This window comes from Amaranthus tricolor, chromosome 6 (assembly GCF_026212465.1).
Source record: "Amaranthus tricolor cultivar Red isolate AtriRed21 chromosome 6, ASM2621246v1, whole genome shotgun sequence".
NCBI lineage: Eukaryota > Viridiplantae > Streptophyta > Magnoliopsida > Caryophyllales > Amaranthaceae > Amaranthus > Amaranthus tricolor.
The window spans coordinates 27,364,369-27,391,904 of NC_080052.1; the positions used below are offsets into that span (position 1 = coordinate 27,364,369).

Below are 27,536 nucleotides of genomic sequence, written 5' to 3' on the forward strand. Positions count from 1 at the left end.
TATGCCCTAGTTGATGTTGTTACAAAACCCACTCTTTTTCTAGCATACCGTCAGGAAATCGTGAAGATATCTTAAGAATCTCACCATGTCATTCATATCACGTTGAGGTGTTGTTGTATGCTTGAGAATCGAGGCTCTTAGATACTATCCTTTTTGCCTAGAAATAAATTTCTTATGGAATGCCTGCAAAGAGTTGTCACATTTTGCTAGCAGCCCTACTTAAAATTGAGTAGTGGGAAGATCCAAAAGGCATAATCACTATTATGATACCCGGTGATTCCTTGAGACCTTAAGTTGTGAGAAGTACCTATAGACACTAGATTTGAGTGATTATCATATGATTTTGTGACTTACTTTATTTGTTATTTTGCTGAAAGAAGTTGAAAGTAAAAAAAAAAAAAAAACATATTTTGAGATATGATTAAAAGATCTCAAGTAGAGCGGGAAATATCTTCAAAGAAAAGTGTGTAATTCCTGTGTGAGGATGATACATGGTATGTTGCTATAGCATATAGAGATTGTGTGGATACTCTAATCATGAAATGTCTGAAATTCTGATTTTCCTTAACTAAGAAAATCAATCCCATAATTGTCCACAATCCAAATATATTATAGGCTCTTTTGTTCATTCCTTCCTATATGATCATGCAAATCCCTATTCCTGTCGTTTGTCACTCCTGTTATCAAGGTGATCTTCAGTCCAGCTCTTTTTCTTTTAAGTTATACTCCTCAAGGATTTACATTTCCACTTACTTTTGGATTTTCTGACCTTCTTTGCACACAACTAAAACAAATGGAAACAATTTTTTTTCTAGACTTCAAAAGCCGTTCTCTTGTCTCGAATTTGGGTTCTATCCTTTGGATATGTCTACCCATTTGACTTAACATATGCATCTCAGCTATGCCTATTTTCCTACAACAATCTTTTCTGATAGCTCAAGATTTTGACCTATAATTTGTGTTTGTCTAATGGGAATCAGATAGAGTGTTTTCTTTAACTTTAGTGGGACACAACATACCTTTCTTTGTTATAACCCTCCACATACATATTGGTTTGTACTTCCTCATACATATTATAGTCTATAATAATATACTTACACAACATACCTTTCTTTGTTATAACCCTCCACATCACTATCCTTGGTACTTTGACTTAGGCCTTCTATTTGTCCTGTACTACACTAGTACTACGTTTGTTGCCACATTAGTTGAATAACTTATATGGTAGATTGTCCTAGCATAGAGCAAAATTGGTTTATAAAACTGCTTGTGCGTCTCCTGAGGCATTCTATTTGTGTTTTGGGGATCTGTCGAGTTGGTTCCGAGTAGTAGTATGAAGTCTTTATTTTTACAAATTTCTGGTCCATTCCTCAGCGTCAGATATGTGTGAATAGATACCACCTGAATGTTTGAAACCTGCTTGATTTCTCTCTTATCTCTTGCTACATTCTTAAAGAAGAGGAAGACCAGAAAAACTAGTTACACACTGTCTTTTACTTTTACAAAAGAGTGCATTTGTAGGATTATGAGCTCACAGTTTGCTTAATTGAAGATCACAGGATCTTTTACTTTGTACTGTAACATTCTGAGGTGTCTGTTGACCGTTAATGTGAGAATGACCTTGGTGTTTTCATTACCTCTAGTGGCTATTTGAGTCATAAGATTCGAATATTCGAGCCACAAACACATCATTCAAAGAAACAATTTCCTAAACAATTAACACAGGATTACATTACAGAAATGGCTTGAAGTGTTCTTTATTTAAAACAGTAACTATTTTTGCTGGAAAAGTTATTTGTTTTCATGCATCACCTTGTGCCAAACGTAATACTCCTTCATTTTACCCAACATTGGACCACCTTTGCCAGCTTGTAAGCATTTTTATATACATATTTGACTACTCCTGAGCCTCAAGGTGACTACAATATTCCACTATCCCACTGCCATTAAACGACTCTAACCTAAGCTTTTATCTAGAGATCATAATGGGGAGTTGGATGTACATGGGTTATTATCAATTCACCCTTAATAGCAAAAACTAATAGAGAAATTAGCTATCTATAAGCCTATGACAACCTGTTCTAATAATTCAGTGCCTTTTTTGTTTATATTAATCCCTAAACGCTTTTCAGCCTTTTTGAAAGTCAAATGATTTTAAATTATTATCCCCTTCACAGACATGGGAGTTTTTTAATCTCAATAATTTTTTTCCCTCCATAGGTTTATGTACAATGAACTTCACAGCTGTTGTTGACTATGGGGAACCCTCTTTTCTTTTTATATATTGTAAAAAGCTGCTACTTAGAGCTAAAATAACTAAAAATAATACACTTTATGTCCCTTAGAGAATGCTACATTTTTCATTTTAGTCTGTCCTTTTTGACTTGTAATATTTTTATTTTAGATAGTGTTTTCACTGCTTTCTTTAATTCTTATCCACACATCTTTTCTTATTTTCTCTCACTTTATATTCTACGTTCACAATTTAGTGGTCCCAAGCAATTTCTTAATTCTTGTGCCAATTGTGGGTGGTGCAATCTCCAAGAGACGGAAGGAGTACTACTCTATTTCTTTAAAATTGGTACTAATAATAATATTTCTCCGGTAATATGTCACTATTAGTAGCAATTTCAAAGGGACGGAGGGAGGAATAATTAAGTAGACTCTTCAATGCTAGAAGTGTTAACATCAGTAGACCCTGTATTCAAGGAAGACATGCATCAAGTGTGCTTTAAAAAACTCTTAAAAACTAGTTTATTGTCTGAACGTGCAAACCTTCATGACTGATTTGACCTTGTCAATTGTCACTCTATAGAATGTTTAAAACCTTAATATACCAAACAGTGAGGTGGCCTGCACGTTATGCTGGTTTACTGACTTGGTTTAAACTAATAACAAACTATATATAAAGATTTGGCCGTTTCTCTTTTATCACTCAAAAATATACAACTTTCTAATCACCATGGGAAACTGCATTCAATTCATATTATCTCCTAATGGGGCATTTAGTTCTAATAGGAAGCCGGAGCTTGAGGAACTTAAGCAATATGCAAAAGTTTTTCCTATTCCCGTTCTTCCCCCATCGCCCTTGGAAGGAAAAACGGGGAAACCCATTGACCACCCAATTCCTCAAAAGATGTCAGTCGATGATATGAAACGTAGAACCGTGAAAATTGTAGTAACAAAGAAGCAGTTGGAGGAGCTGCTTAAGAATATTAAGGAGCTTGAAGCTACTGGGACCTCCGTGCGGTTTGCTGAAAACTTTTGGGAGAATGAAAGACGACCAAAATATAGGTGGAAGCCATCTCTTGATACAATCCTAGAGTAGGTCTTTTGTGTCATTATAACTATATTAGGTTTACGACTCCCTTTCTTTTTGTATTTTTTTCTATCCATTCTTTTAATGTGAGATAGATCAGATGCAACCCAATTTTCCTCGGACCATGTTTTTGCTTGTGTGAATCTGTCTGGAAAATGAGCGGTGTTTTTCAGTCCGGAAATTGAACTTGATGCCATGGAAATAAAATAAAACTAGAATTTGGAGAGATTGTATCCTGGTTCCGGCCCTGTATATGATTCCTATGGCTACATTATAATCCGGATTTTCTGTTTTGTTTTCTCTCATTATGTAGTTCTTTCTATTCCCGTCTCTTTGACTACGAAAGAGGGCATATTTTTCTCTATATTATAGAATTATACACAAAACTTATACTGGATTACATCTGTATATGTTTGTGTCATTTTACTCTTAAGAATCTGACCATGTAGAGCTTTCCTCGGATAGGCGAAAATCGAATTGTACATTGTATTTCTGATAATATCTTATTTACATTGTACATAAAATCAAATTCACAAAAATATATGTCTCAGCTTCCAATTGATTTGACTGTTAATGCAAGGATAGCTGTTTGACTCGTAACTCAATAGTTTCTTCACAAACATGTACACACCGGAAACAAAAAAACATGCAGGAAAATCCCTATTTTAACTTCTTAGAGCTTTCAAACTGATTACATTCTCATGAAGATTTTGTAACCCTGCAAAAATACAATATTTTGCACGAGTTAATACCGATAATTACGTTTATACTTTTCTACAATACAAAGGTGTATATGAAGTTATACCGTTTGAGGAAACTTTTGCTCCAAATTTTCTTATTGTCATCCTTTGCTGTTGATACTGGTGCCTTCTGTATTGCTAATGTTTCTTTCTTCGCTTTTCTTGCTTCCACATCTATAGCTTTTGTCAGTGTGTCGACTTTCTTCAGGAGTGTCTGCAGTGTAATTTTTAGCCGTTAAAAGCTCTCGTGTCAAGTAACAAAGACTTGATCTTATTCTGGAAAAAGATTACCTTATTCTCTTCCTCTTTGGCATTCAATACATCGTCTTTTGCCTGGCAGCGTTTGCGTAAATTGATCACTTCTTTTTGAAGCTGATCGTACAAAAACCCTGACACAACATCTTCACTCCTTGCACCGTTTTTCATATCTGCTTCAGCTGCGGAACTGATTTCTTTCGACACTTCAGAATTCATGTCTGGATATGCTATCAACTCGGAGTTTTCCTTTCCGCTTCGATCTGTACTGATGGTTTTCGACGCCCATAAACTTTTCTTACCTATGTTCTCTCTTGAAAGATGATTCGCCAAACTATTCACTTTCTCCATGCTCGACTGGTGAAGTGGTGAGCTCCCCCTATTCATCACTGATCCTCTTGGCTGTGATGAAGATCTCTTCCTAGATCCTGCATTGTTCGATACAAAACCCAGAACCTGAAGAGAACTCGGGGTTTTTGGCGCGCCTGCATTGCTCACAGCATGCTTAAGGCCTTCTTCCAGAGTCTTTAGCCTGAGCTTGAACTTTTCCTGAGGTTATATGTTCGTGAAACGCCTGATAATGGATAAAATCAGGAACTTGTTATGTAATGATGGAAAGTTACCTTAAGCTGTGCTTCGGCTTTAGCTGTTCTTTCCGTCACAGCTAATTTGTCTCTTAAACGTTGCATCTCCGCCTGAAATATAAATATTGCCGGTTTTTTGATTTTATACGGGAAATGCTTCCAAATCATCACCAATTGTAACACAGAAAGCGAATACCTGCATGACCCTACGCTCTTCCAGCCACTGCTTTACCGGCATCACCTTATCATTCTCGCCTTTCCATTCATTAGCAATAACAGTTGCTACTCTGTTTGCTGAGACTCGAGCTCGTGCTAGTTCCCTCTCCAGGACCCTCTTCTCTTCCTAATCATCACCAAATAGAAAGCAATTAATTAGAAATTAGACTGTTAAGGATCTTGTGCTGAGAGTGTTTGATCTTACATTGAGTTCGGAAATCTTGCGTTTATATTCTCGAACAACGTTAGCAGTCGCCCCACCAGCTAAAACCGCTTCTTCAAGCTCCCGGATGCTCTGACTAAGTTTTTCAACCTCGACAACTTTCTGACGATTAGTCTTTTCTAGAGTTCTGTTCTCCTCCTGGCAGATTTCAATCTGTCTCCTTAACTCCAGGTTTTGGTTTTGTATATCCTCTACTATCAAAGCTCTTTCAAGGGCACTCCTCAAGATCTTCTCTGTCTCGACAAGAGCCGCTTCTTTAGACTTCGTAAGACGCTCTAAAGCTTTGTTATTCTCTTGTAAAGATGCAATCTGTCAAAAACAAGATCAAGATATCAGTTAAGTGTATCTGTCAATCTGGTATAATGGAAGTTGAAATCATTCGAGTCCATTACTACCTCATTCTTGTACATCTTGATATCAGCTTCGAGGGGAGCGATGACTGATTCGAGTGGGAAAAAATCGTCATCCTTTTGGTTTGTGTGAAGCCTTCTAAGGGCTGCTTCGGCAGCAAATTGTGCAGCCAATGCTTCCTTCTTTTCATCGGTTAGTTTCTTCAACTCGAGATTCTGCATTTAATCAGTTCATAAAACACAAAACACCGTCACTTTGTTCCGATCCCCTTAAACAAACCGGGGTCTTGTATTTAATATACTTATGTTTAGGCCTCAATCAACAGCTTAAGATGAAACCCATAATTTTTCCTCATGTTGGATTCTGCTAACATGTCAAGGAACCAACTCAATTAAAACTTAAGCTGATAGTTGATGCCTAATAAATGTTATATACTCTACTATACCTCCTTACACCAAAGCTTTTTGGGCTAGATGTTTGAATGCTCCTTTATACTGGTGCATGAGATTCAAACCCGTCATGTTGGCTTCTAATATTACGTGAAAGAACCAACTCAACTAAAAACTTAAGCTGATGTTTAAGGCTCAAATATATGTTGTATACTCTATTGCGAACCTATAACCTATAGCATTGTTTCGGGTCATAAGAACAAAACAAAAGCTTGATTTTCTAAAATTTTCATCAAAATCATGTAAGAAGCATATATACCTTCTGCTGCAGAACACTCTCAGTGACTCTCAGTTTCTCATCCAACTTATCGTATTTGATTTTGAGCTGTGCATCGAAATAACATAAAACACGACATGATAATCGTACAGATTGAGCTAAACACTTAACACGAAAACTAAAAACAGAAGCTAAGAAACAAACCTCGTCGAGAGCCTTTTCCTTGAGCGCTTGCGTAGCTCTCAAAGCCTTGATCTCACTCTGAGCAGAATCAAACTCGGATTCTTTCTCTACAGCCATGTTTAAAACCCAAAAACATTTGTTAGAAATATTCTTGTTGGAAATTAGACATAGCTGACCAAACACGTTTATTTTCATAGGGCAGAGCAGAATGAACAGCTACTTATTGAATTAGTTAAAGAGAGAAACTTCATAATCTGTATTGTTATTCTGTTATACATCTTTTAAAACGATGGCTGAGTTACTTAGACACCAACATCTTAACGGACTTTTGTTTTTTTATATCGTTATGATGATGCATCCAGACTGTATGATATGATTAAAGTTTGTTAATGGTGATGAAATTTCTGCAAGCTGTTCCGACTTAGATATCAGTCTGTAGTAAAGTATAGGAACTGACTTGATGTTTTCTGTTATTCTCCACCTAATTACTCAATAATCACTTTCTATGTTACTTGGACTCGGGTACTGATGTCGGATACTGGTGCATGTTCAAGTGTCAAATACGTCTAAATGTTCAAGTTTACGCCTAAAATGAAGTATCTAAGTGCTTTACCAACGTCCGAGCATCAAGGATCGGACATAGATATGTGTAGCAAAATGAAGAATCCGAGTAACATTGATCACTTTCTTTGTTGTAATTACTACTCCTTCTGTCCTATTTATTTAGCGTTATTTGTTATTTTTATTTGCCTTAATTATTTTGCATCATTTTATATATTTGTAGACAATAATTCATCACTTTCTTTTAATTTCATTGAAACTGTCTTAATTATTATCCACATTTAGGATGTGTTTTTGGCAATTGATTGAAATCCCCTTTGGTTGCTTAAGTGTTTTAACATAAATAACTTTTAAATTTAGGAATGGAAGAATAAGTTTGCCAAATAGTTTGTGTAGTACTTCTATTAAATTGCTCTTAGAGCCTAGGTGGTGTTTTAAAGATTAGTTGGTTTATTTGACTAACAAATGATATTGATATTTTTTATTAGCTGTCAAGTCATTTATGTTAAGACCAATGGCTATGAAAGTATTTGGTAAATTTTAGTTATTAAATGTTATTTTTTATTAAAGAAAATAATTTAGTTTAAAAATCGAAAACTAATGATAATTGTTAACTTTTTATTTTCACTTAAAAATCTTTTTATTTAATTTAATTTTGTCTATTTGAATACCAAAAGTCACATATAGACTTTGAGAGGCAGTAGATCTCACTATTCATCATGCCAGATTGCCAGTTATAAGATGTAAGCAATCTAACAAACACACAAAATTACAAATTACTTTAATTTTCATTAATTCTTTGTTTTCATTTTTTAAATCTCATATAGCTTGACTCTTGAATATTGCACTTATTCAATACAAGCTTTACTTTCTAAATATAGGTGGAAAAGGAACCTCCTATGTTTTCATTTTGTTAGAAATTGTACATCACTTTTTTAAATCGAAAAAATTATCGAAATAATGTAACATTTTTCTATTTGTTGTGTATAATCTTATATTTGGATTATTTTCTAATAATCTCACCTTTGATATGCATTTGCTCACAACGTACTCAAGTTATAAGTAACCTGTTAAATAAACGTTTTTTACCATTGAAAAAAGATTTCTTTTTAAAAAAGAAAATCACCCCTCTCCTCCTCATCCCTTCTCCCTGTCCAATCTAGCCTTTGACCCTTGCCCCACCACTTCACCCACCCTAAAAACGAGCCTACTAGACCCCAAACCAGCTCAACCTCACTAACCCCTAAACACCCACTCCAATAGGGATGAGTATGGATTTTTGAACCCTAAAAGAATTTAAGGGTCTAAATTCACATGTTTTTGGACTCAAAAAGTCCGGGTCGAATCTGGATCTATGAGTTTAGGGTTCGCATTCGGGTTTAGGTTTACATTTTTGAGACCAAGATCCAACCCAGATTCGACTTAGATTATACTCATAGACTCTTTTACATTTTTTATAGAAAAAATATACAAAAAATATTGTGTTTTTGTTAGTCTGGTTTATTTGAAACTTTGTCAGTTTATGTAATATAGATTGTGTTTATTGTATTTGTATTTGAAAAGCGAAAGACTTGGTAAACATTTCATTTTAAGAACAGATGAAAAACTTTGTATATTGATTTCTCAATTTGTGTAAAGTATTTGAAAATTTTTGTTAATTAGCAATATTAAAATAACATTATATGAATGGATAAGATGTGACACCCGAAATTCCTCCGTTCCCTTGCGGTTTTGGTTCCGTATAGAGGGTCGGAAATTTAGAGGAATTTCGGATGTTACATAAGATTGCATAAAATATTATTATTTTTTTTTTTTCGAAAAAACATTAAAATAGTTTTGAAACTAGATCTAGACCCTAAGACTTTAAGACCTTATGGATCAAGGTACGAATTTGAATTCAATTAAAAAGTAGAGTCTAGATTTGGGTCTAATTGGACCCGTCCAGATTCGACACATGTCTATCCCTAACCCTCACCACCTCTCCCATCGACTCATGTGCGACCTCCCCATTCCCTCCCCCACCCAAAATGACTCACCACCACAACTCACCCAAAGTAACTCACCACCACAACCAGCCACCCACCAAACACCAAAACGCCTCACAACCCCTCACCTAGTACCACCAAAATGACAACACCCAATAAAAGAGCATATGTTTCCGCATAATGGGAAGGAAAGGAGAGAAGGTATTGTTCGGGGATGGAGAGTTATCTAGTGGATTGCGGCGGTGGTGGGGTGGTTGTGCAAGGGGGATGTAGGGAGTTTGTGCAGGAGATGGGTGAAATTTTAGATTATTTTCAATATCTTTTAAATATCGTTGCAATGCATATTAAATGACTCTAATTAAACGGTCATTTGAGTTGATTTTAAGTCGAGTGAGTTTAATATAATAGGTTAAAGATATGATACTTTTATTCTTACTGCTGTAAAATACTATATAAAGAAAAAGATTATTTATAATAGAGCATTAAAAGCTTTTTACATCTAAATTGACCCAAGACTAAAGGTCAAACTAAAAATATCAAATGAAACTAAAAAAATATGAATTGGATCCATCAAGTGATCTCAATCGGATATATTCAATCAAATTTTAAAATCATATCATAAACTAACATGCATGTATAAAAACAATGCAACACAAGTTAAATTTATCAAAAACTTTAAATATAAACAGCGTTAAGTTAAGTTTAAATTTAAGTCAAATCAGATCTCAATATAAATTTAAGTTGAGTATCTTTAGTTAGTAGCTAGTAATTAACATGTGAGAGTTCTATAATTTTCACTTATAGGGTGCATTAGTTAGCTCTAACCATAATATTTTATAGAAAAGTTCAATTAATTAGGATATATCAATATACACTATGACTAAAATTTTAATCAAATTAAAATATTAATTAATTAATTTTAAAAAATTTTATTCCCTTTCATTGAATTTATTATATTTATATCTTTAACAGGAGAGTTTTTTTTTTTCACAATAAATATAATAACAAAAAGTTAAAAAGGAGGAAAAAAAATAAAATTTTAGTTAAAGCTTTTTAAGTTGAGCATTTAGTTTTAATAAAGTGACTTTAAAAACAACTACAAACACGTTCAAGAAAGTAGTCTTTTAAGACTATCATCGACGAAACACAAAATATTATATGATATGAGCCAATCTCTTCGTTAGATGCACTCATATATAGATTATATATACTTAGACTTGTACAAAGCGATAATAAGTCTATTAGACGTTGTCATGACTTGAAAATTGTCTAAACTTATACAAAAATTATTATATAATACAATTTATCAAGAGACACGTTTTATACGTAAGTAAAATCTTAAATAACCCATCTAATATATATTATAGGCAGACATGCAAAGAATCACAAATTCACAACCATTGATATAAGCAAGATATCAAAGTTAAGAAGAAAATACCTTTAAGCTGATTTTGCAAACGATTAAGCTCCAATACAAGATGCCCAGAAGCTTGAGACTGATAATTTAAGTTCATCTCTTCCTTAATATTATATTCCATTATCCCTAACATTATTATTTTTGTTTTTCGAAACTTGGTAATTAAATGATGCAAATTAAGTATGTTGCGGAGGAATTAAGGGCTTAATATATAGTATAGTAGAGACCTTGAAGTTAGGGGTATGAAGTCCATCCTTTAAGGAATTATTACGCCATTATTAAGCGCCAAGTGAGGAAACAATTAGCATAAATCATTTTCTTTCCCCTTCAAATTTCTTAATCCATTCTTAATCAAGTTTCATATTGCATAATAATAAAAAAAACAAATTCTTTGAGTGAGATGATATTATGAAAGTATCTGATTAAACGATTCAAACAAGATTTCACTTTAGTATATTTTTTTCTTTTCTCACACATTAGGCTGCACAATATATAAATTAAACTTGAAACATAAATAGTACTAATAGGTTTACTAGAGCGACTATTTCAAAATGGAAAAAGTAGGTTAACTATGAGTCTATCTGATGATCATAAGATCTCATATAGTACTTAATTATAATAATAATGCGTCAAACTCGCCTTAATTTAATTCTCCTTTTGATAGTAACCGTTAATAATTACTATCCCCCTCCATCGTACGCCTCTTCATTTGTGTTTCTCCATCAATTAATCCTTACTCATTTCATACTCATATTATTGTGACTCTTAACTACTACCCTTAGTTCAATCTAGAGGTGTTTAGGTGTTCATTCGAGTGATCGGGTCGGTTTCGGACGGGTGTCATTCAATACGATTGTATTTCGGATTGATTATTTTTTAGCTGTGTGTTACAACGGGTCACACTCGGGTCGAGTCGGTTAGTCACGGTTCGGTTGGAGATCGGCTATTCAAGCTATCGGGTTAGCATCGGTTCGGTGTTGGTTAAAGTTCGTGTCGAGTGTCGATCGGTCTCAGGTTGTCATCAGTTACTAATTGGTTCGGTTTTGTCGGGTACAAATCGGATTCGAGTTTTTTTTTTAACAAAATTCGGCTACGTATTATTAATTACTATTGATCAAATCAATATCAGTCATTTTTTAATTGATGACAAGATTCCCTTTACTTAAAGCGAAATAGTTACAATGCAAATCAATTAGTAATCATTATTACTTTGTTACTTTTACTTGTTTGACCGGAAATTAAAATTAAAATTTTCTATCAATTTTCTAATTCGATTAAAAATAGTTAAATAAACATTGACCATTGATTATTAACTCTAAACATATGAAACCATGTATTTATAAAATTTAATTTATTAAAATATCTAACACTTTATTAGATTAACTACTAAGATGATTGAATATGAGTCTATCATACTTCGATGTTAAAAATTGGTTCAGGTTTACAGCAGTTCGATCTAAAATTCGTTCGAGTTAAGTCAGTTTTAGCGGATAGAATTCGGTTTCGAGCATGATTCGGGTCGGATATGAATCGGGTTGGTCAATATTAGGTTGGGGTAATCTCGGTTAACGATTATGTGTCGGTTACAAAACTCGGGTTCAGCTTTCTCATTTTCGGTTGTCAATCGATTCGGGTACAATTTTGGTTCGGATACTGTCGGTTCGATAAACCTAAAAAAGGAACACATTTTCGGGTTGGTTTACTTTCGGTTTCGGTTTCGGTTTTCGAGTCGGGTCACTTTTGAATAGCTCTAGTTTAATCAACTCCTTGGTATTTTGAAAAAAAAATAAAAATAAAAATACAAAACTTTTCTAGTACAAGGTGGCTAAGGAAGGATATAGCCTAGAGGACAGAAAGCGAGAATCAAACTCACTACCTAACCAACAAAATTAGTAATGCTCCAACTAAAACGAACTTAATTCTCAATTGCAAATATAAAACATTAATTTTAAAGATTGACATATAGTTTGATGATAAATTTTTGAACATAATGACATTTTTAATAATATTAATATTTTTAATGTAAAGTTTGGAATCCCTTCTCTTGACCTACAAGATCAATATTCATTTGCGTTAGCGCAAAACCTTCCTTAAACCATGCTTAGTTATCCACTTAAAAACATTATTCAACAATTAAAATGAATTATAAACATAAAATATACAATCAAATTGATAGTATTTGTATTGAAGTGGCTTTAAAGTCAAATTAAGAAAAAAAAAAAAAAAGACTAAATATCATATATTCTACATCTTTGCTTGAAAGTATACAATATGAATGATGATGTATTTTGATTAAAATTACATTAAAGATAAGAACAATTTCTTAAACTTTGACATTTGGCAAAGCACAAAGAGACATTTTCTATCTTACCAACATATCCATTGACTATTGAGTTAGTGCCCAAAAACTATTTTAATCAACTAATTTGCATATTTTTTTTAACTTCAAAAATGGGGTTTGATTAAGAAATTTTTCGGACTTATTAATGGCTTAAATAATAATTACTATTATAGTCAAAAAAAAATTCATGTGAAAAGATTTTGAGATGGACTTTTCCTATGAGGGATGTCAAGTTAATCCCTTGTGTGTCTCTCTTAAGTGATCTTGGTTAGGTAAAAATCATGTCAAACTGAATTTGTAAAAGGGTCTTGTTAGTTTTTCAATATTTTATATGATTTATTTACATAATCAAATGAAAACCATTTCTAGAAGATCAAGTCCTCTAAAAAAAAATTTAGGTTGATTTTAAGCTTATAGAAGTGTAATAAAATTGGTAGGAATTTGAGAATTGAGTTAGAGTTATTAGTGTGTGGGTGAAGATTGTGTATGACTAATTAAAAAATTTGTATGAAATCCTACTAAATCAATACAATACTAATTTCACCGTCAATGTAATAAAACTAGTCAAATGCCTTATATCTCTTAACAATATTGGACTCCCTTGCCTTTGTAAAGTTTGAAGGGAAAATCTGATCTCTCTACGGTACTGAAACACAATTCGCTACTTAGTTCAACTTTTAAATTCGCTATTTTCTCATAATGATTCAAAAATAGCTAAAAATCAACCACAATTTACTTTTCTTAATTTACCGATTAGGAAATTATGTGACGCTAATCTATAAAGGCTAAAGAAAATTATGTAGAATGCAGAAAAGAAACATATAGCTTTTTTCTCAAAGTTTCAGTTAAGTTAGATGCTTAATTATTTTCTGTTAAATAAAAACCCTCTAAACTAAAAGCAGTAATCTAAGCTTGTGAGCAATGTTCCATTGCCTTACCCTGCTAAATTATGTCTGCTTCTGTCAATGTTCCTGAATCATCGACGTCTAGATTCCTGAAACACTCCATTAGAACACTAACATCCTCTTCAGTAATCTTCTCCATTTCTTTTAGTTTCAGTATAATAAACTCTGCAGCACTGTACCAAATTTCAAATAACTATTAGCAATAAAAGTCCAGCACGAAGTCATTTACCAAACACACCCAACGACATGTTATCAGAGGCACCGTAACAAGAGGTTACAAGTTCAAATCTCAACCACCCCTCATTTAAAGTGGAATATTTAACGCTATGTATGAAGAGAGTATATGCTGCATCTACACTTTTAGCCCAAAGGGCTCTCATGTGAGTGAGTATCGGGACCTCAACCATTAGCTTAAGTTTTTGATTGAATTGTTTCCTTGACAACGTGTCAAGGAACCAACTCAACCAAAGTTTAAGCTGATAGTTGCTTATATACTCTAACACGCCCCCTCACACGAGAGTCCATTGGTAAACAAGGGGTGATTGAAATTCGAACCCGTGACCTCTTGTCACATTGCCTTTGATACCATGTCAAGGAACCAACTCAACCAAAAGCTTAAGCGGATAGTTAAGGCTCTAGGATATGTTATATACTCGAACATAATGACTAACCTGACAACATTGTCATGATCCAGGTCAGCAGCCTCAATATCATCCAAAGTAAACTTCCTGCTAAGAACCCATTTCAACAAATACCTCTGGGTCCTCTCAGTATAAACTTCAGTCAAATAAAAAAAGAACTGACCTAAACATATAGTGCTACTCAATATCCAAAACACCCCAAAAACTCTACCCTTAACCGTCCCAAAACTCTCATCCCCATATCCTAGTGTTGTGATTGTGGCACAAACACAATAAAACGCATCAATAAAACTCATTTCTTCATGACCCATCAAAAACAAAGTCCCAAAACTCATTAGCAACACGAGAACAATCGAAGCCATAGTGAACTTGTACACGGTCTTATTAGTTTCGACTTCTTTGAGTAGCTCGACAGGAGTGACCTTATCGCGGAGATGAAAAGCCTTAGCCACAAGTGCTTCGTTTTTCTCGACAATGTAGTCAGCCGCCTTGCTTAAAACCATACCAACAATGATCATACCACTAAACACAAACAAACAGGCAAGTAGTTTAGCTAGTGTAGTGGCAGGAACAAGGTCTCCATACCCGACAGTAGTCATAGTCACTACGCAGAAGTAGAGTGCATCGACAATTTTGTTTGTTTTCTTGCCCTCGAGCTGACCTATGATGAGGACGAAAGAAAGTGTTCCTGCACCGAGGTATATGGTTAAGGCGACGAACACTTGTAGAAGGATCGGTTTCTTGGTGGGGGACTGCAATTCAGGGGAGGGCTTGTTTTGTGACCCGGGTGTTGTTTTGGTTCGTTGAAATCGTCTCCTTGCGAGCACATTGTTTTGTTCATTGTGTTTTGTTGCAGGATCATTTATAGGGTTTTCGAGCAATGGGGTTTTAGGATCGTCTTTTTCAGCCATGGGAATCAAGTGTGTTTTCTGCAGCCTGTGAAATTACGGGCTAGTTCATGTTAGTCTTATGTTTATATACAAGTACTTTTGCTCATCTAATTTAACAATGGATTTCATTATTAATTCCTAAATGTTCTTGATTAATAGAAAACTGTTATGTTTGTGTATCAGGTGTCCTTCAAGAACAGGATCATACAAGGAGGTTTAAGGATCTGTATGGAGAACAAAATCACATTTTGCTTTTATTGTGACTATCACTTGATGACACCGGCGGATTCAAGGAAAAAAGTCGGGGAGCACAAATTACGAGTAAAAATTGAAAAAGTTCGATCCATATATAAATACACAAAATTATCATAAAATTGTATTAATAGTTGTATAATGTTTTTGGAACCAAGTACCCTCACATTGCCCTGATTTGAACACACATCAATTACATTACATCCATAACTAGAAGAAGTTTTACGTTATGGTTTTAATTTTCCATATGTCATATATTCTATCAATTACATCAAAAACATATGTGATCTCAACTAAGTATTTAGATAAACATATTAACATCACCATGATAGTTATATCTTATAATCCCAATTGCATGCACATGAATCATTCAAACAAAATTAGTATAAAAGAAATACCCATGACCCATTTAATATTTATCATTATCGATGAATAGAGTTTTGCATGGAATAAAATTAGGAAAAGAAGAAATTCACCTCTTAAAAACTAGTTTGAATAAACCACGTACAAATTCGCAATTCTTTTCTCCATTCGTATAATTGAGGGCTCTTCTTCATTACGATGGGAGAGAGATCTAGGGAGAAATATAAGATCTTTAGAGGAAGAAATATGGTCCATATGGATCTTCATCAAATTTAGAGTTGTAAAGTTTTTTGTCATTATTTATTTTAGTAATTTTGTTTTTGGTATTAATATATGGTAGGGAAAACTCCTAGGCTCCTATAGGGCATATGCATAGCCCGCCCAAAAGCCTTGGATTTTGTTAATCTTATGGGATTCCTCATCTATCATCCCCTTTAAAAAAGTACCTAAATTTTGGTACACTCAATCACTCATCCTACTAAGGCACTAAATATGGAATGCAACATGGTTTAGTGTTGTAAGTTCTCAACTCATTTTGACCTCAAGTTATAACATATTACATATATTCCCCTTTTTCCACTTAACTATTGAAAATGTTCAATCAAAAAATAGTACTCCTTTAATTTCATTTCAAATGTCTTATTACTTTTTGCACATTTAACAAAATACTAATTTAATACTTAATAGCGATAATTGTATTTAATTAAAATTATAAAAACTAAATATTAATAAATCTTATGTTGAGACGAATCAAACAAAATACCATTTAACTATATTTTAATGTATAGATTAAGAATACAAATAAAAAATGATTGATGAATAGTTACTCAAAAACAAATAAGACATTTAAAAAGAAACCGAGGGAGTATAATTTAATTTATATATGATGTTGAAAATGTTCAATCAACCAAACATATAAGTTGGAAATGATTAATTTTACTAGACTTTTTCGAAAAGATAGATATTAGACATGAATGTTTGCATCCTCATACATAGAGAGTAAACTCTTAACCATGTTTATGGTTAGCAATAAGAAAAGAATCACCACATAGAAAGACCGCTATTATACTATTATAATTGTTTAAATTTTGTTAGCTAAGTTAAAGTTTGAAGCTTTAAATGGAAAAATCTTTTATCCATATTTTTAATTCAGTTCAAATATCCGTATCATATACTTAAATTTTAAATTACACCGGTTAAACAAGTCAATTGAACCGAGTAAGGCGAATTGTGATTTGCCAACACCTCCGAAGTCCTCCTTGGTAACCCATACTAAAACTATTATTTCCTCTATCTCGTCAACTACGGCTTCTCCAAATTAAGACATCAGTCTGAAGTCTGAACTCTCAACTCTCAAACCGACCACTCTGTCGCCATCAAAATCGATAGCAAAGATACAAAGCATAATTCCAAGGGTTATAATCTGATTTCCCTCTGGTATGCTTTGAATCCTTTTAACTAATTTGCTTTTATTGATACATTTTTACAAGATTGAACCTGTTCCTTTCTGTTGTTATTCCCCATTTCTCTCTTTAAATTGAATTTTCATGTCACATTTATGTCATAAGTTGTAATTCCCATTTGGGTATCTCTTGTTTCAACATTCGAACAAATTGAGATTTGTTATAGTGCACAATTTGTCCTTTTTTTCTTTTTGTTTAAAATGGCTGCAATTTGAATATTTTGTGGTATATTCGAACATAGTGATTCCAATGTCTGGTAGGAATAGTTTATGGCTGAGAAAACAGAACTGTCCATGTGGAGATTGGAAATGCTATATTACTTATGAAGGACAAACTGATGAGACATCATTTACATCTCAAGTAAGCAATAAGAATGGAGCAAACCCTTCATTTGAGGATATGATTGACCCTTATGTTGGAATGGGGTTTAAAACTGATGTTGATGCTTTTGATTATTATGGGAGTTTTGCTAGGAAGAATGGGTTTTCGATTAGGAAAGAACGGTCGAGGATAAGCCCTCAATTGGGCATTTATAAGAGAGATTTTGTATGCTATCGTTCTGGTTTTGCATCTTCTAGGAGGAAAGCCTCTAGTGAGCACCAGAGGGATAGGAAGTCTGTGCGATGTGGTTGTGATGCGAAAATGTTCTTGTCTAAGGAAGTTGTTGATGGGATTTCTCAGTGGTTTGTTGTTCAGTTTAGCAATGTTCATAACCATGAGTTGTTAGAAGATGATCAAGTTCGTCTTCTTCCTGCTTATCGTAAAATTCAGGAGCCAGATCAAGAGCGCATCCTTTTGCTCTCAAAGGCTGGATTTCCTGTACATCGTATAGTGAAAGTCTTGGAGTTGGAAAAAGGAATTAATGGAGGGCAGCTGCCTTTTCTAGAGAGAGATGTTAGGAACTTTGTTCAGAATCGGAAAAGAATGGCTCAAGAAAGTGATGCCTTACTTTCCGAGAAGCGAGATAGTGAAATATTGGAACTTTTAGAGGCTTGTAAAGCCCTTAAAGAAACTGATGAGAGCTTTACCTATGATTACTCTATGGACGGAAATGATAAACCGCAAAATATTGCATGGACCTATCGAGACTCTCTCATTTTGTACTCTCTGTTTGGTGATGTTGTACTTTTTGAGACAACGTTTCGATCAATCACGTATGGTATGACTTTTGGTGCATGGCTTGGCATTAACAATCATGGAAATGTCATTCTTTTTGGCTGTGTCTTGCTGCACGAGGAAGCATCCTCTTCGTTTTCATGGGCTTTACAGGTTTCTTCTTTGTATTCAACCTCATTTGTCTTCGATGAATTTTTCATGTCGTTTGAGTCTCTATCTCTAGTATATTCTAATTTTTGATCAGGTATTATGTTTTTCTTTTGTTTCATGGAGCAGACATTTCTGCAATTTGTTGATGGAAAGTGTCCCCAAACAATTCTTACTGATATAGATACTGGGCTTCAAGAGTCAATAAGGAGTGAATTACCTAGTACAAAACACATCATTTCTGTATGGTATATTCTGCCTAAGTTATCCGGTTGGTTCTCTCTTCTTCTTGGGTCAAGTTTTGCTGACTTTAGGTCTGAGTTTGATGTGCTATACCGCATGGAAAGTGCTGAGCAGTTTGAGTTTGAATGGACTCAGATGGTTGCTCGATTTGAACTGGAGTCCGAGAAACATTCTAGTTTATTATTTTCATTAAGAGAATCCTGGGCACTATCTTACGTTCGAGGCTATTTTCTTGCTCAGATGGCAACATCAGCATATTCAAAATGTGTAGATATGTTCTTAAAAGGCATAATCAATAAACGACCTTGTTTACGCAGCTTTTTTGACCAGGTATATGAGAAACTTCTCTTCATGTTTTTGAGCTTGCATTGATGTGAAGCTATGAAATAATTCAATCTTTTTATGGTTTTCTAGATCAGCCATGCTAGAAGTATACAAAGGCAGGAATACCCCGATATGCTAAGTTTACAAATGAGGACATGCATGCCTATTGAAGAGCAAGCTCGAAATATCCTCACTCCTTTTGCTTTCGGTGTCTTTAAGCAAGAGCTGGTGCTTGCTATGCAGTATGCAGTTTCTGAGATGGCTAATGGTTCTTGTCTTGTTCAACACTTCAAGAAAATGGATGGGGAGCGCTTTGTAATATGGATATCAGAAGGTGAACAAATCCATTGTTCTTGTAAGGAGTTTGAATCTTCTGGAATTCTATGTAGACATGCTCTTCGAGTATTCATAGCAAAGAACTACTTTGAACTGCCTGAAGTATACTTTTCTAGAAGATGGCAGAAAATTCAATATGATGACCACACGGTTCAAATAAGAAAAGATGAGTGGTTTCAAGAATTTCATGATCTCACGTCAACTCTATTTACTGAATCACTGGTAACAAAAGAAAGATTTGATTTGGTACAACGAGAACTTAGTAAAGAGCTTCGAAGACTTATTAATGAGGTTAGAAGTATGCCTGCGAATGATGAAGTTGGATAAATACTACATGGTCATTCCGTGACTAAAAGATGACGGCCCTTTTACAAAATAGACAAAAGATAAGGTGTTTTTGAAAAGGATGAATGCACCATTTGTTGAGCATCTATTTCTGCCGTTGGTTCATGGTTTTCTCAGTTCATCTGTAAAAAACATAGCTGATGTGAAGAAGAGGAATAATATGGTACAGCAAATTTTAGTAAGCATGGATTAGTTTGAGAAGAATTTGAGGTGCTCTGAAATTTTGACCCACTTAGATGTCTTTGTCTGTAGAAATTGCTCTCTTGTGTTTGGAAGCCATCCATGCAAAACCTCACTGAAGAATTTTTTAGAAAACATCTGATTCATATTGAAGTTATAAACTCTATGAGGCCTTGGTGCTTTTTATAATTCAAGCAATATATTTGAAAACAAAATAGATCAGGAACACATCCTCTCCCTCTTCGAGAGGGAAGGAAGAAACAAAAACACCAACATACCATTACTCCAATGCCTTCAAGTGGCTCCCACCGAAGCGGGATTTGGGGTGTTAGAGATACGCAATCTTACCCTAGTTGGTGATAACAAAGAGGTTGTTTCCGAATTTTCCTTAGTAGCAAATATGATATGTAACTTCAAGATGGAAGGAAGAAGTGGAACATTATTCTTCAGCAAAAAATCAGAAATCTTGTATCTTTCTTCTGTTGTACAGAAATCGTGTTATTTAATAGGATTCTGTAATGAATTCTTTTGTCGGCTATAATATATAGACCAATGCCTAAGATTGGAAATATGTATTCTTACGAACTTTCTGATGTGATATCTTGGGATTTGTCTTCAACTATATTTGCTTTAACGTCTTCCCAACATTGAAATAGACAAGCAGATGGTATAAGCAGAATGCTCACATTTATTTACTCCTAATGCTTGTGGTTTCGCAATAGTTTTGTTCTTGGTGCGAAAAGCAATAAACAAACACCGAACGAATAAAATTCTTTCTTCAATTATGCTCCGGGAAGTGTTGCAAATCCTTGAAGTGTTTTCCAGTCATATATTCCTTTCAATCCAAAGGCAGCTTTTAGCTTATTATGCAACTCCTGGCTCAAGCGAAATTGTCCCTGTAGGCAGCTAGTATCAGGTACTTTCTAAGCTGTGCTCTCAAGATGATGCTTTTTCATACTTGATTATGGAATGATCAATTGGCACTTTGTTTCTTACAAACCAACGGGGGAAAATTTATGCTTAATGTATACTAAGTTCTTGATGTCTTGTACAGCTACAGTGGAGTCAGGACTGTATCTATTGTGCTATTTTTTATTTTATTTTGTTTTATTTCTTTATATCTGATTGCTTCTTATAACACTGAAGCATGCTCTTAGCAAAGGATTAAGTATCTATTGAGAGTTTCTGCCCACTTTACTCTAATTTAGCCTTGTTAATCCTGTAGACCTTTGTCGATCCTCCCCACCAACATGGAATTTTCCCTTCGTTCTGTACTACTTTGGGTACTAGTGTCAGACAGTAAGAAACCTTGCAATATTGTGAAATTTTACAAATTTACTCCACAATGAAATTTCAAGTATCCATATTATGAGTTATGGCAGTCTCACACCAATTTAAGTTGAGGTGAAATGGAGAGTCCAAGTAATATAGCTTTATATCACAGCCTTGTCTGTTCTAATTACCGCTGTATAAATTATACTGCAGATGAAAACGCTTCAATTATTGACAGCCTTGAAACAACAGTACAAAATATCGTTTATATCACAGTATTGTAAACTGCATCGTAAAAGTTTTTTAAGCTTACTGCGACTACAACATAGACCGAGACAACAACAAACCATCCGGTGGACTTTGTCAAGTTGCGGATTTGTTATGTTCCTGGGTTCTATCTCCTTCTAGGTCACCCTTTGGAAACTTGAGAGGGGTCTGCATTTAGCAGGTAAGCCATTAATTTTTCTGGTTCATTTTTTGCATCATTATGGAGAGGCCCCATTGGTTATTTGCTTGCAGACTTATTTCATTATTGATAAAGATTATAGACAATGAAAAGGATAATACATTAGTTTCGGACCACAGAAGTGTAAGAACCTGATGGAGTCGTTATCATAGTCCATACAGTATGTATCTGGTAAAAGACAAATTGCCATATCCTTTTGTTATATATCATTACTTGAATGCCTTTTTTATGTAGAAGAAATATCATAATCCCCTGGTTCTAAGTTTTTTGGGGGGTTTTGAATTTCTAGTTGATTTTATCACGAGTTAGGAACTAAGCTCTTCTATGAATAGGATATATTGGATATGATGGTGTAGTTAGAAACAAACTTACTTTAAGTAGAAGAATCAAGTTATCGTGAATTAAGTATTGCACCATTATTGTGCACCTTTTTAAATATTTCATTAACAAGTTCACACTCTCACTCTCCACTCTACTTAATTACAATCTCTATAAGTTTAAGGTTGATAGATGCTATTTTAGTGAGTACTAACGGCCCGTTTGGTAGGTGGTACTAAACGGTGGTAATGAGAATGAAAACTAGTATAGTTTTGATTGAAAAATCTATTGCATTGCTACCTTGATGGCCATGCTTATCTAACTTCAATTATCTCATTTTCTTCATAAATTTCATTCCAAAGCTTTACCATTAGGAGAGGTGGTATTAGGTGGTAATGCAAATTTATAAACAAAAATTTTTTTTTTGATTAAAGTTTCATGACCATGGGAATGACATAGAACTTTTTGATGAAATTTTGCACTATAAATCATTTCCATTACCACCGTTTAGTACCACTAAGCAAACGGACCGTAAGTCCATACATTACCAACCCTTTTAGACGCGGTTTACTATTACTTGGTTTGAACAGACCAAGATGGGACTGTTTGCAGATTAAAATAATTTGTAATAATTATGAGGATGTATCGATAAATAATGATTATGTAAGAAGTAGTAAATTACTTTTATGTGTCCTTATTTTATAGGAGGGTTTTTTAAATCATATTTTATCTTTTTCTTATTTTGTTTATTTTAATTTCACGTATATGGTCTTTTTGTGATTATTTGTAAGTAACCTTATTGTTTAGGATTTTTTACTAAATTATTGCTGTAAATCCGGTTGCACTTTTTATCAGAATCTGCTACTTGTGGAACATACACATGACACGTGTAATCAGTTGATTCAGATTGCATTGCTCCTAACTGTTTCAGTTGGCCTTTCTCTATTGATTCCTTTCTAGTGTTTTCTACAAACAGTAATATACCTAACTCTGCTTGTATGCTTTTTTAAGTGGTATGGAGAGAAGGTACACTTGGTTGTATCATCATTTGACTTTGAATTATTATACATTTTAATATAATGACTCTTTATTTTACGTGCATTTCTTAGTTATTGTCGTATATGATTTTTCTATTAAGAATACATTGGATATACTTTCTTTGTTTGCGGAAGGTTAAGGTTGTGAAGATATGACCCGCTAAACTCTGCCTAAATGAAAACTACATAATAGCATTAGAGTTGATTATGTAAGAATTTCTTGATATATTATTGTAGTAGAATGTTTTTTTACGGCAAAAACTGACAACAGGAGGAAATTTCCAATTTAAACCCGGTTTAGTTGAGTAAGAATCTTTAAAGGTAGAATGGTGAAACATATAGAATAGAAGAATGGTAACAGAGTAGATTCGGCACACAGAGAATTAAGTTGGTGTTTACCCCACCCTATACGGATATGTAAATTGCAACTTAGAAGGTACACTTAATTAACCGCTCACGATAAGATGCAACACCTAATATTCATAATTAGCAAAAAGTTGCACAGTACATGGGATAGTATGCATGATGATTAACTGATAATTATGGCAATCATTCTGGGATGTAAAGTAACAGAAAACTTTGGGGAAAGTCATCAATGGTCTGCCACTGTCTTGCAAAAATTAAATCTACATTAACAAAGGAGTAATTTGTCTTATTTTCCCTTTAAAACTCTTAGAGATGACAAAAAGAAAATCCTGTGCAGGCAAGGCAAAGCACTATAACAGTGCTTAATTCGCTAAAAGTAGCACATTTTAGTGTTATTATAAATGATAATTATGTCAAATCATTTAGAATAATGAAATCTAAACAGTAAGGGTGTGTTTGGGTGGAAGGAAATAGAGGGAAAGAAAGGGGAGGAACATAAAGAGATATAGGGTTTCATGAAAGATTTGAAGGGAAGGAATTTTGAAGGATAAATAATTTTTATTAAGGTTTCAATCTTTTTCAAATTGGAAAGATTTAGAGGGAAAACTCTCATCACCCTTTATTCCTAAACAAGCAAGGGTTATTTTCCTTCTATTTCTCTTCCCTTCCTTTCCCCTCCACTCCTTTCCCTTCCCTTTTGTTCCTTTCTATCAAAATTATCATCCAAATATAAGGTAACGGAGATAATAAATTAATAATATCGAGAAATGTATAGAAATTTGTTATTTTCACTAATCAGTATTAATATTGTTAATTCTAAATTATATAAATATTAATCCTTTTCACCATTCAAACTTCTAGAACTTGTATCAACTATTAAGATTAAACCTGGATTACTGACTAATGTAATTCTATATTTTGATATATTCTTGCACTTAATTGCACTTTCCTGTATATTAAAAAAAAAAGGTGAGAAAGATCATTAAGGCAAGGTCAAGCGGCAATGACTTGCTGTTGTTGAGCTTCAAGCTTAAGTTCTTCCTTCATTTTCCTTATGAACTCCTCAATCTTCTTATTCAATTCTTCTGTATTGCTTGCAGGTTCTTCATTTTCCGCGTCATCTTCATCTCCTCGTACAATCAATTCATTTTCTTCGTTAATTTCTTGCTCGATTTCTTCTGCAGAGTCATAAACTCGATCATCTCCTCGTACAATCAATTCATTTTCTTCGTTAATTTCTTGCTCGATTTCTCCTGCAGAGTCATAAACTCGATCATCTGTTTCTGTCAGAACTGAATCTTGTGCTGCATCTTCTTCTGCTGCTTCGTATAAACATGACACAGATTCTGAACTTTGCATCATCATTATCTCTGAACGAATCTCATCGGATTCAGATTCCTCGATGATCTGATACCCTGAAAACGAACTTCCGGAAGCTCGGGTTGAACCAGATTTTCCAGCAAGAAAGATGAGAATACCATTGCAAAGAAGAAACATGTACTTCCTTTCAAAGGTTTGAGTGAGGAATGAAAGAAGCTGAAACGTCGAGAAATAATACGAGTAAGAATGGAGGAAGGAGAGTCCTGTGAAGAAGGAAAGGAGAAAAGAGAATAAAGATACTGATATCAATAACAGTAAGGCTTTTCTTAGGTAGTAATGTTTGTACTTGCTTCTTATGGATGTTGATATGTTGTTTTCATCGAGGTTTAAAGCATGATTTTCATGGTGCATTTTTCCAAGGCAATAGGAAGCGATTTGAGGGAGGATTGGGGTTATAAAAACTTTGGTGATCCTTTCCTTTTTTGGCTAATCAATGCAAGACTTTCTTTATATAGAGAGAAACCAATATTGTGTTGGTGAAAGTTGCTTTGACGTTTGAAGCCACTCGTTGAGCCAGGGCCGTTCCTGAGATGCAACCGCTTAAGACCCAGCTTATGAAGGGGCTCAAATTGAGTTAATCCTTGTTAAATTAGTTCTTGCATAAATAGCATCTAGTATGAATCGAACTTGCAGTATTAGGATTCTTAGTTAAGCGCATGACTAAGGGCTCATTTTATATTTTTCGTCCAGGGCCCAAAAATTGTCAAGAAGGCTCGTACTTCTTAATTTAGGTTCGGGTCTATCTAGGCTATGGTCCAAGGCATTTGTTTAAGAACTCTTTTAATATTGAATTGTGTAACATATAACGTAGAAAATTGACAACCGAGTTGATTATATATAGATGTTGAATGTTGATTCAACTTGCTTTTGAAGGTTCTAGTTACACAAATTGCAAGAGAAAAGGTTAATGGTAGTGCTTTGATTATTGTTTGGTTTTATTGGCATATTTTAGATTTTGATCATAAATCACAGGCAGAGTCCAGAAGGTGTTATGGACCCACTTATTAATCAAATTAATTTATGGCTATGGTCTGTGGACTGTAGAACCTTATTGCATCTCTTTGGAATATATTTTCTAACCATGAAACATAATATTTCATGTAATTATCATAAATACAGAGGTGAATTCAAAGTTAAAACAAAAAGGAAAAAAAAAAAAAACAATGTCAATAGCTTAAAAAAATTAATTACATCTTATAAAGTTGTTTATATTTAAATTGATGTTTTCACAGAATGTTTCTAATTAAAAAACTGTCTTTCTAAGTTCATATTCCTTTGAGTATTCAATACTCCCTTTGTTCTTTTTATTTTGTCCACTTTATTATTTGCAGGAGTATCAAAGCAAATTTTGAATTTTAATATTCCAAAGTATGAATCATAAAAAATTGTAAAAATTATATATTAAAATTCATTGCATCAAGACGAATTTAATAAAATCTGATATATGAATATATATTGTGTTCAATATATATTTTAAAAATCAAATTTAAATTTCTCTTTTCTAGAGTGAAAAAAGTTAAAGTGGACAAATAAAAAGAAACGAAAGGGTATTAAAAATAGTACACATTACTTTAATGTAGATTAACTCCATTTGACTTACCAACGACTTTACTACTTTTTATACGCCTTAAATTAATTGAATTTATCTTATCATTATTGAAGTAAAATTTATTTTTGGTACACGTATTTATGAAAATTTAATTATAAATTACTGATTTAGGATTGAGAGCAATTATATCCCCTAATTTATTCTTCTACAAACCTTTTTTGAAGGTAATTTATACAAAGTGTTAAGGGAAATTTTACATGGTAGTATCCAGTTTTCATGAAACACTAGTGATAGCACTTTTATAAGATTTTTCCACATTGTAGCATTCAGTTTATACACTATCTAACTGCCGTAGCATTTTCCGTTAAATTCTTGTTAGTTTCTATTTAATTCATTTGTAAGATTTTTCCACATGGTAGCATCCAGTTTTTGATCTCAAATGTTTGATTCACCATCTTAACGTTTAATTCACAGATTAATTTATCAACGCCCTTAAATGTTGTAACAATTTTATTTTCATTCAAATTAATGACATCATAAAGTTCAAAAGGTGCATTACAAACACTAATAAATAATTCAAACAAGCATTTAATAAGCTCAAAAGGTGCATTTCATAAGTTCAAAAGGTGCATTGTATTCGAAGCACTAATACATATCTACTTAATGGTTACAACATTTAAGAGCGTTGATAAATTAATCGGTAAATTAAACGTTAAAATTGTTAATTAAATATTTGAGAGCAAAAACTGGATGTTACCGTGTAGAAAAATCTTACAAAATGATGAATTAAATGAAAACTAACAAGAATTTAATGGAAAATGCTACGGCAGTTGATAGTGCATAAATTGAATGCTACTATGTGAAAAAATTTTACAAAAATGCTACCATTAGTATTTCATGAAAACTGAATGCTACCATGTGGAATTTTCTAATAATTTATAAAATTGGAAAGGAAATATTATTCTATATTTGAAGATTATACATATAATCTTTGTAAATGGAAACTTTAATGATATTGGTTACAACATTGCCATAAATATTTTATGAAACCTTAATATATATTCCAATTCCAATACATTGTAATTATAATTATAAATTACCG

The 27,536-nt window shown here is 33.5% G+C and overlaps 3 protein-coding genes across 6 annotated transcripts; 1 reads left to right on the forward strand and 2 right to left on the reverse strand.

Annotated features, from left to right (window-relative positions):
* Positions 1-3,698: 3,698 nt before the first annotated feature.
* On the reverse strand, positions 3,699-10,884 carry LOC130814844 (microtubule-associated protein 70-5). Its single transcript, XM_057681075.1, has 10 exons — positions 10,522-10,884; positions 6,559-6,644; positions 6,397-6,462; positions 5,733-5,903; positions 5,320-5,646; positions 5,095-5,241; positions 4,938-5,009; positions 4,351-4,863; positions 4,125-4,273; positions 3,699-4,037 (listed from the first exon to the last, which is right to left on the reverse strand). The coding sequence occupies exons 1-10, from the start codon at positions 10,631-10,633 to the stop codon at positions 4,019-4,021; spliced, it is 1,662 nt and encodes a 553-aa protein (XP_057537058.1). The 5' UTR covers positions 10,634-10,884; the 3' UTR covers positions 3,699-4,018.
* Positions 10,885-11,422: 538 nt separating this feature from the next.
* Positions 11,423-16,168, reverse strand: LOC130815855 (two-pore potassium channel 1-like). Its single transcript, XM_057682359.1, has 3 exons — positions 16,006-16,168; positions 14,418-15,323; positions 11,423-13,919 (listed from the first exon to the last, which is right to left on the reverse strand). The coding sequence occupies exons 2-3, from the start codon at positions 15,296-15,298 to the stop codon at positions 13,784-13,786; spliced, it is 1,017 nt and encodes a 338-aa protein (XP_057538342.1). The 5' UTR covers positions 15,299-15,323; positions 16,006-16,168; the 3' UTR covers positions 11,423-13,783.
* A 1,009-nt stretch (positions 16,169-17,177) lies between these two features.
* LOC130815090 (putative protein FAR1-RELATED SEQUENCE 10) lies at positions 17,178-24,896 on the forward strand. 4 transcript variants are annotated; one of them, XM_057681436.1, is made up of 5 exons: positions 17,178-18,624; positions 18,748-19,191; positions 19,276-20,962; positions 21,532-21,766; positions 24,765-24,896. In XM_057681436.1, exons 1-3 carry the CDS (start codon positions 17,605-17,607, stop codon positions 19,846-19,848), a joined length of 2,037 nt encoding a protein of 678 aa, XP_057537419.1. In that variant the 5' UTR covers positions 17,178-17,604; the 3' UTR covers positions 19,849-20,962; positions 21,532-21,766; positions 24,765-24,896. The 4 variants fall into 4 exon arrangements, with proteins under 4 accessions (XP_057537419.1, XP_057537418.1, XP_057537416.1 ...); XM_057681435.1 differs by having other exon boundaries at positions 24,690-24,789; XM_057681433.1 differs by lacking the exon at positions 24,765-24,896 and adding an exon at positions 24,606-24,734.
* The last annotated feature ends 2,640 nt before the right edge of the window (positions 24,897-27,536 follow it).

Bases quoted from the DNA above. Each gene is read 5' to 3' on its own strand.
- LOC130814844 (XM_057681075.1), bottom strand. From the start codon at position 10,633: ATGTTAGGGATAATGGAATATAATATTAAGGAAGAGATGAACTTAAAT. The intron at 5,647-5,732 runs GTAGTAATGGAC...TGTTTTTGACAG, and splicing joins TCAAGATGTACAAGAATGAG to ATTGCATCTTTACAAGAGAA. The intron at 5,010-5,094 runs GTATTCGCTTTC...TTTATATTTCAG, and splicing joins AAGAGCGTAGGGTCATGCAG to GCGGAGATGCAACGTTTAAG.
- LOC130815855 (XM_057682359.1), bottom strand. From the start codon at position 15,298: ATGGCTGAAAAAGACGATCCTAAAACCCCATTGCTCGAAAACCCTATA. The intron at 13,920-14,417 runs GTTAGTCATTAT...AATTTGGTACAG, and splicing joins GATCATGACAATGTTGTCAG to TGCTGCAGAGTTTATTATAC.
- LOC130815090 (XM_057681436.1), top strand. From the start codon at position 17,605: ATGTCTGGTAGGAATAGTTTATGGCTGAGAAAACAGAACTGTCCATGT. The intron at 18,625-18,747 runs GTTTCTTCTTTG...TTCATGGAGCAG, and splicing joins CGTTTTCATGGGCTTTACAG to ACATTTCTGCAATTTGTTGA. The intron at 19,192-19,275 runs GTATATGAGAAA...ATGGTTTTCTAG, and splicing joins TACGCAGCTTTTTTGACCAG to ATCAGCCATGCTAGAAGTAT.